Source organism: Cryptomeria japonica, chromosome 10 (genome assembly GCF_030272615.1).
Source record: "Cryptomeria japonica chromosome 10, Sugi_1.0, whole genome shotgun sequence".
Taxonomy (NCBI): domain Eukaryota; kingdom Viridiplantae; phylum Streptophyta; class Pinopsida; order Cupressales; family Cupressaceae; genus Cryptomeria; species Cryptomeria japonica.
Window position 1 is genome coordinate 637,604,868 of NC_081414.1, and position 9,561 is coordinate 637,614,428.

At 33.9% G+C, this 9,561-nt stretch overlaps 1 protein-coding gene across 1 annotated transcript; it reads right to left on the reverse strand.

Moving 5' to 3' along the window:
• Nucleotides 1-2,629: 2,629 nt before the first annotated feature.
• Nucleotides 2,630-4,474, reverse strand: LOC131073330 (transcription factor MYB30). Its single transcript, XM_058009740.1, has 3 exons — nucleotides 4,283-4,474; nucleotides 3,513-3,642; nucleotides 2,630-3,424 (listed from the first exon to the last, which is right to left on the reverse strand). Exons 1-3 carry the CDS (start codon nucleotides 4,413-4,415, stop codon nucleotides 2,731-2,733), a joined length of 957 nt encoding a protein of 318 aa, XP_057865723.1. The 5' UTR covers nucleotides 4,416-4,474; the 3' UTR covers nucleotides 2,630-2,730.
• Between the last annotated feature and the right edge of the window lie 5,087 nt (nucleotides 4,475-9,561).

A 9,561-nucleotide genomic window follows, 5' to 3' on the forward strand; every position in this document is an offset into this window, starting at 1 on the left:
TATAAGCATATCATTCTTCATCGATGGACCTGCCTCATTGCACTCGGAGTAATCAAGTGAAATCAGATTGTCTCCCGCCATAGTTCCTGAAGATGCTTCTTTTTCTGTTTGACATAGAGCTAAATTGTCCTCCTCCGTTAATGGGCTTGCCGCCGTACTGTACTCGGAGTAATCAACCGAAGCTTTTGCTTGAGATACAGCAAAATTTTCCTCTTTTATTGATGGACTTGCCTCCTTACTGTAATCAGAGTAATCCACAGAAATCAAATTTTCCCCTCTTGTGGGCGAATCTGATTGATTTGTTACTGCATGCGTCACGGGATCGATTCCCATTCGCAGCAACCTTTTCTTCAAGTGGGTATTCCTCACATTTTTTATTTCATTATCTGTTCTTTCAGGCAGGCGTGAGGCAATAGTAGACCACCTAAAATGAATCATGAAGTGTGATCCTAAACATTGATTTTGGAAATCTAATAATATGAATGAAGTTTGTCATCTATAATAAAAACTTATAACAAATTTCTTAATTAGATTGTGTGAATTTTTTTATCATCAACCGATCAAACTTCTTCATCTTTCATTTCTCTCTTCTCCAACAATATTCTCACCTTGACGATAGATCATTAAGTTTAGTCCTAAACATTGATGACAAAATATTAACACAATCAAATGTGTGCATGTTATATAAGTTACTCATATTATGATTTCATTATGAAAGTTTCATCCATTAAGCTTTTATTTCCAAGCCTAAGAGTTTGATCTTGAGATTGAGCTCGTAAAACTATGTTATGTGCATCGAGTAGCATGTGTGAACTTTATTTTCATCAAATTTATATATTCTAGAATAAAATGATATGAATTCACCACCAAAAAATTATTCATATTTTGAATGTATGTATCTTGAATTACTGATCATATTTCAAGTTTTGTCAATTTTGAAAAGAAGTGTCAATTAAATCCTCCTAATCAACCCATGGGTAGGAGGGTCCTATCATTTTTAATAATAAATAGATACTTAGATCAATATTAGTTTTCATATTAGTTTTTTTTTCTTTTGATTTTAAGGCCTTACTTATTTACTTAATCCCTATTATTTCTTCCTCATTGATATAATCAAAATTAAGTAGTTTAATCCCAATAAAACATCAAATAATTTGATATGCTATGAAAATGCCACCTAAATGTTAATCCCAACTATTTATTACCTACAAACTTACACATCCAAACAAAAATTAAACATCTAAACACTAATATGAGAGGAGACAAGTTCACAACCCCTAGATGAGTTAAAGTATATATTGCAATTTATCCTTTGCATCAAGTCTCTAGCATTCATTATCATTGTACAACATAGATGATATCCACTGATACAAATGTTTCATATGCTCTTGGATGTATATTGCAACTATTACAACATTGTTGAATCAATATACTAAGTTTTGGTTACAATTAAGGAAGTCTCAAGAATTTCCTATTTTTCGTAGCAAGTTCTTATGCTACTAGTTAACGATCCCAAGTTTTATATTTATGCATATATACACATGCAAATAATTCCCACAAATATGGAAACCCTAATTTATCACAAGTCTAGGTCACACATCAAGACAACATATGTAACCTCAAGCTTATGCAAACTTTAAGAATAGTCTAGTTTAGATTTCATCATTCTACTCTCAGCCATACAATTTTAAGTGATATTGAGTCACAATTAAAATTTTATGATCAAAACAATTGACATCTAAATATGTTAAGGGCTAGGGCTAGCCTTATGACCTTGCCTCATGACCTTGTCTCAAATCTCACACAATTCCAAATCTCATTAAGTGTATGCCCCACAACCCTTCATCAAAAATCCAATCTCATATTTTAGATATTAAGTCTCTATCATAATCAAATCAATCTCACTTTCTAAATATTAAAATAGATATATATTTAAATCATTTGACCTTTATTGTAATTTCCCATTCAAACATCCATATAAATGAAATCGTTTATTTAAATATATTTAATTATTACTTAATCATATATGTTTGTCTCATATTTTGTAGGTGTGTCTTATTTCTTTAAGCTTGTCAACATCTCAAATTTTAACCTAATTTTTTTTAATAATGTTAGGGTGGCAATCTTCTCAAGTTATTAAACTTCCTCATTAAAGAGATTAGATAATATATTTCCATAATTCTCTTATTTGTTGCAATCTGGTTTAAATTCAACGCCTAGATAGTGCCTTGTCCTTTTCATTCTGTCATTCTTTCTTTGTTTTCCTTTGAATGTGTCATGGATATTTGACCATTCACCCTTCTGCTATCATGTCCTATGCTCTTTTCTAAAGAAGCTAGCTGTATGTCACACCCTCTCCGCTCCTAACATATAACACTAATCCCTTTTCACATTGCACTTGAGTTTACTGTTGGGCACCATATTCTTTAGTCGCCTGCAATACCCCACAATGAATCTACGTAATATTTTACAATTAGAGATTAGATTTTTATTCTGACTCTAGATCATAGAATGTATTTCAAAAACAATAATATAAACAAATATTACATAATTGAAGCAAGCTACATGCAAACTTGATTTCTTTCAATTTTCCTATCCGTTTTGGATAATTACAAAGAAACCCCTCTACGCGGAAGACACATCAAATTGATTTCGTCAATTTTGCCATCCATTTCGGCTACTTTCAAAGAAATCCCTCTCATATCAGGATTGAGAAAGTGGGTCGATATTTTACAACGTTGGCAGTGGCTCGGCTTGCGTCAAAACTCTTAACCAGTAACCCATGCTATCACAATCATCGTCATAAAACTGAAACTCCTCATTCCAGAGCAGAAGGGTATTTGTGTTTGCACCATCAATGCTATTCAACATATCATTTTCTGCATAGGAAGACATGAAATACAGATCTTCTGAACTTTGCCTCGGCAAACTCTTTTCTTCATCTCCAAAACTCTGGTTTTCCATGATAAATGTCTCATCTAGTACTAAGTCCTGGCACTTAGGATGCTCTTCAGTAGTAATTGGGTATTGTTGATACTCAAGTTCCACATCAAAAGAATCATTACAGTCGAACTGAATACAATCTAACGTTGAGCCTGAATTGGTAGCCTCATTATCTGTAGATGAAAAGATTTCACTTGATAAATCGTCTGAAGAGGACAAGTTGGTGGTGGGATAATCAAATGAAACTTGTGGTTGAGTTAGAGCTGGAATGTGTACAAGCATATCCTTCTTCATTGATGGACTTGCCTCACTGCACTCGGAGTAATCAAGTGAAATCATAGGGAGCCTTGAATCCGTTGCCACTGCAGACTTCACTGGATCGGTTCCCATTCGCAGAAGCCTTTTCTTCAAGTGGGTATTCCACACGTTCTTTATCTCATTATCTGTTCTTCCAGGGAGGCGTGAGGCAATAGTAGACCACCTGGGTGATAACAAAACTCAATAAAATCAGCCAGGGATATGGTGGAACAAACAAATCAATGAAAAAGCACTATGAAAAATGAACCAACCTGTTGCCCAGAAGCTGGTGAAGCTTTATAATAGCCTCCTCCTCTTCATAACTAAAATTCCCACGTTTAATGTCTGGTCTGAGATAATTAATCCACCTTAGACGACAGCTTTTTCCACATCTCAAAAGCCCTGCTACCGCGGAAAGGCAATGATCAGTTTCGGCAAAAGGAAGAGAAAAATCAGTGAAAGCACGTAACAGTTCTTTGGATTTGATTGTGAAATTTTTAGTATTAATTTTTTAGATCATTATTATGTTAGAGAGCATAAGAAAATTAAAAATGGATCAGCTAGTCTGATTCAAAATATTGATGCTAAAAATTTTACTTTCTGAATTTAATTGTATCGTGTCAAATTAGATTTCATCCTTCAATAATCAGAATGCTAAAGAGTATAAGGAGATTAAAAATAGATCACAGAATGTAATCCAAAACATCAATGTTAAAAATTTCATGTTATCAAACCTAAAATTAGTAATAATAAATGTCTCATAGATTGTGAAAATCTAATAACATTAATGAAATTTGCAGTCTATAATAACAAATTAAGACAAATTTCTGAATTTGATTGGGTGGAAGTTTTTATCATCAAGTTTAAGATCAATCTTCATCATCCACCATTTCTCTCTTCTCCTACAATCTCATCTCGATGATAGACCATAAAGTTTGATCTGATAAATCATGAAGTTTGATCCAAACCATCAATGATAAAAGATTCACACAATCAAATCAGATTCATCTCTAATCCATTAAAAACAAAATATTTTTACAACCTGCTTGCTTGGGGAGAGCACGCCAGTTCCCATGGCCATTTCTGTGAATAAAATCAGCGAGTATTCGATCCTCTTCAGTTGTCCAAGGACCTTTCTTCACTCCCATTTTATCACAGCAGGGAGCTCGGCCCATTCTTTCTCTACACAAAAATGCAGAAATTTGAAGACCTCTGTAACAAGATCTTTATCCACCTTTTATACAGAGATAAGACTAGGCTTGTTCTACTGTCCAATCCCAGCCTACCATACTTTTCTACCAAATCTTGGTGATATTTTATACCCTAACAGTAATCAAACATTAGCCCAATTGTTAAAAAAAAACAAAAAAGCATTGTCCCAATTCAGCATGTGCAAGAAAATTGAAACACGCGGACTTTAATAATTGTCCATTCCACTCCAGTCAAAGCTTTGAAGCCTACTTTCATTACATATTATTAACGCCGCAACTGCAGCTCCACAAAATTTAATGGTATACCTACAATTATCCATTAACTTGCTATTCAATATTGGAAACGCATTGAGTCTTACCTACCATCCACTCATACGTACAGACGTCCAATCTTTTGACCGTCAAAAATTTTGTCTTAATAACGACAGCATCAAAAAAGACATGGCGGAACTTTTGACTAACATTCACATGCTCTTACCACCGAATTGCAGAGCACTTCCGTGTGCAATCCAAATTCGCCTGCATTGGTGGGATATCATACTCTTAAAATTAAGAGTAAAGTAGGTGTTGCCTCCTACCAAGGCCTAAACGTGAAGCCTGCCTATCAAACACATTTTTAGTGACTCTAATCCATTTATATGGAACTTATATCTTATTGGGTTTAATCGGAGTTTGTCAAGGGCAGGTTGGTTGTTTATATGTTGGATATACTAATTAATGAAAAATATGAATTGAATATTTCGATCAAATAGTCTAGTTTTTAACCTTTGTTAATCTTTCTTTCAGATATAAATAATTAGTTTATCAATTATCTTGTTGTCTAATTTAATAGGAATAGTATTATTGACTAATAATGTATGGAAGAATTAAGATCAATTTAATTTGACAATTAGAGAACGGTGTAATGGATTTAATTCCTTTAGTAATTATATGAAATAGTTGTATGGTGAAAGTAAGATGCACAATAATGTATCGAATTATTTCCTTGTTTCATTTACAAGTCCTCAATGATTATTTTGCTAGTGTTCAAAAGTGAATGCGACAGATGCAAAATTTGGTAGAGGATAAAGAGTGCTTGAAATTAACTAGCATATTGACTCATTCAGTAGCTTTTGCTTGGTCATTAATATTATGCTTTCCATATTTTGAAGCTTTCGAAAGATCTGAAATTGGGTGGAGATATAAGATATCACATTGACATCCACCAGTTTATCATGTTATCAATAATATCTTGCTTAAATATGCTAGTTTATTTTAAAAGGCATGAAATTAGGCCTGTTTATTATTTATGTTCGAAACACTTTTGTAATAAGTAGAGGAATTAACAAATATGGCATGAGTCCTTTGCAGAGCTTCCTACACCCACTTGTGATTCGGTTTCAACTTGACAACTTTAATTTGACAACTAAAAAATGGTGTAATGGATTCAAGTCCTTTAATAATCATATGAAATAGTTGTATGGTGAAAGTAAGATGCACAATTACACATGGAATCCTTCCCTTCTTTCAGTTACTTGTCTTGAGTAGTCATTTGCTAATGTTCAAAAGCAAATGCGACAAATGCAAAATTTGGTGGAGGATAAAGATGTTGGCAACAACAATGCAAGAAAACTAAGAGGGGGATGCATAAATTAGTTTTCACCAAACTTAAACAAATTAACCTCAACTTCAGATTTGATCAAGAACATCAATAACAAAGATAAACACCACATCAACAACACACATATCACACAATTTTTTGACATGGAAAACCCGGTTAAGGGAAAAACCACAGTGGGAACCTACCCACAATATGATGATACTCTACAATAGTATGTGTAAATATTACAATGGGGAATGCACATGCATTTGGGAACACTAACTAGAGCTCACTACTCAAAAACAACAAAGGACTACAAACCTGGGAAGGCTTACTGCCTTACAAAGATCAGACGACAATTTGGATTGTATGAACTGAAAGAATATCATCTCCAAATCCCTGATCACAGTTCCGATTAAGCACACTGTCTACACTGCAACACTTCTCTACCCTTCTCCACACTACCGAAAGATCAATTTGCTTGTTCGCACATACAATACACTCAAAGATCGCATACACAACCACAAACATACATCTTACATGATTACAATACTTATTTATACAAATCATCAAGCTTAACCTCAAGGTCGACTTTGCATATAAGACCTAATTACAAAATTACATCACACGATACATAAATCAATATGTAGACCAATACAATAATGGCAAGGACATAGCATGGACCCAAATCAAATCTTCAAACATGCAACTCCACCAAATATTTTGCCAAAGATCATCTTCAACATGCAACAACCATCGAGTCAGCCAGAAAGTTGTATAACACGAAGAATACCACCCGACCAATAAAATATTTAATAACGTGTGCCATGATCAATGCGGACCGCCAAAACACATAGAACATTATCAAAGAACATCAACAAGAAACATTAATTCCTCTGCAACAAGCACAACAACTCAGATAACAAGAATCATCATTATATCATCATCAGAGTTCAAGAACACCAACAACAATATGAAAGATATGCTTGTGAAGTTCCAAATCATGAACCATCTGAACTGAGGACACACATCAACGTCGCAAATACTCTCCAAAATTTTTCCAACATAAGCTATCAATTTTGGAGCCATATGAACCCAAAATCACAACTCTGCAATACAGAACCAATAGAAAAACCAATCATCATATCGGATCACATAACTTAGTCAAATCATCTTATGGAACACTGAAACTCATACTAAATCAACTAGAGATAAGTATCTCAAAACCAATTAATCTGCATCAGCACATCTACAACCAAACCAACTCTCCACAACAAACCAATTCTTTGCAATACTGAAGCACAAGAAACACATGAATATGTTGACATCAATGACAACAACACATTCCAACAACTCTAATATCCAATAATCTCCCCCTTTGGAATTGATGGCAACATATAAATTTTTAAAAAATCAATGCAAAGAAATAAAATCAACTTCAACAATCTCCCCCTGAGATCATGCACACACAACTCTCTACCTCAGATAGATAAGACAGCTTTTCATATGAATCTCTCCCCCTTTAACAACAATGCCAAAGACACATACAAATAATTATTCTTTCTCTCAGATAATCTCTCCCCCTTTGGCACACACTCAAAAAAATTTGAACAACTGAATCATAGACTAACTACTCCCCCTTAGTAGCAGTGCCCACTCATCAATCCGGATAACAAGATAAGACTATGAAGTCCACCAGATCGATGCAACTCAATGCATCTGGTTCACATTAGGAGGGGAAATAGCCCCTAACCTCTCTCTTAGATATACAAATGTATCTGCAAGCAAAGGCTTTGTGAAAATATTTGCAATTTGTTACTTTGTAGATACATACTCCAATCTGACTTCTTTATCATTCACCTTCTCTCTCAAGAAATGAAACTTGATTGATATATGTTTTATCTTATAATGCAGCACCAGATTCTTAGAAAAATTGATAGCACTTGAATTGTCGCAATATATAATAGTAGTCTCATTATAAACAACTCTAATATCCTCAGTGTCTGCTTCATCCAAATTACTTGAGTATAGTTGCTAGCAGCAACAATGCATTCATCTTTTGTAGTAGATAAAGAAATAACATCTTGCTTCTTACTTGCTCAAGAAATCAACTACTTATCTAAAAAGAATACTCCACGAGTAGTTCTCTTCCGGTCATCAACATCACCTACCCAATCAATATCTGTATAAGCACTCAAGATGAAATCATCATTCTTCGGATACCTCAAATCATAATCAACTGTTCCCTTCAATTATCTGAATATCCTCTTCACAACAGTAACATGACTTTCCTTCAGATCATTCTAGAATCTTGCAACAAGATATATAACATTCATAATGTCAGATCTAGTCTGAGTCAAATATAGCAGTCTACCAATCATAGATCTATAAGGGTCGGGTTAGCCTTCAGAGATTCATCATCTTTTGTCATCTTGCATCCAGTTACCATAGGAGTTCCAACAACTTTGGAATCATATAATCCAAACTTCTTCAACACTTCTTTCACATACTTTGATTGAGATATGAAAATACCTTTGTTAGTTTGTGTAACTTACAATCCTAGAAAGAATTTCAACTCACCTATCTTAGACATCTCAAACTCTTTTTGCATATCATCAGTAAACTTCTTACTCAAATCATCATCTCCTCCAAAAATAATGTCATCAACAAAAAATTCAACAATCAAAATATTATCATTATCAATCTTGAAGTATAAGTTAATATCAGCAGTACCTTTACAGAATCCCAACTTCATAAAATACCTGTCCAATCTGGCGTACCAAACTCTAGGGGCTTATTTAAGTCCATACAATGCTTTCTTCAATCTGCATACCTTGTCTTCTTCATCTTTTAGTGAAAATCCACCCAATTTCTCAATGTAGACTTCCTCTTCCAATTCAACATTCAAAAAGGTTGACTTCACATCCATCTGATATTCCTTTAATTTCTTATGAGCGACATATGCAATAAAAAATCTAATAGCTTCAAATCTAGCTATCGGAGCAAACATATCCTCAAAATCAATACCTTCCATTTGTGAATATCCCTTACATACCAGTCTTGATTTGTTTCTAACAACTTCTCCATCTTCATTCAGTTTATTCTGAAACACCCATTTAGTACCAATTGCATTCTTGTCTTTAGGTCTTAGAACAAGTTCTCATGTATTGTTCTTATCAATCTGATCTAACTCTTTTTCCATGGCTTTTATCCAATTTTCATTTTTACAAGCTTCAACAACATCTTTAGGCTCAATTTTAGAAATCAAACATGTCTCTTCAGCAACAATTCTTCTCCTAGTCATCACACCTTTATTTTTATCACCAAAAATCTGATTTTTTGAATGATTTAATCTTACATACATGGGAGTCTTCTGATTATTCTGATTTTCAGTCTCTTGAACTTCTTCACCGCCAGCAGCATCTGGATTTATAGACTCTTTTGGATCACTCTATTTCATGCTCAAAGTCTGCACTTTCTTTGAAGTAACATCTTGATCATGAGATTCATATTTTCATGCTCTTATTTTCT

Excerpts from the sequence above, each read along its gene's own strand:
- LOC131073330 (XM_058009740.1), bottom strand. The coding sequence starts at position 4,415 with ATGGGCCGAGCTCCCTGCTGTGATAAAATGGGAGTGAAGAAAGGTCCT. Across the intron at positions 3,643-4,282 it reads TGCTCTCCCCAAGCAAGCAG|GGCTTTTGAGATGTGGAAAA; the intron begins GTTGTAAAAATA and ends CCGCGGTAGCAG. Across the intron at positions 3,425-3,512 it reads CACCAGCTTCTGGGCAACAG|GTGGTCTACTATTGCCTCAC; the intron begins GTTGGTTCATTT and ends GTTATCACCCAG.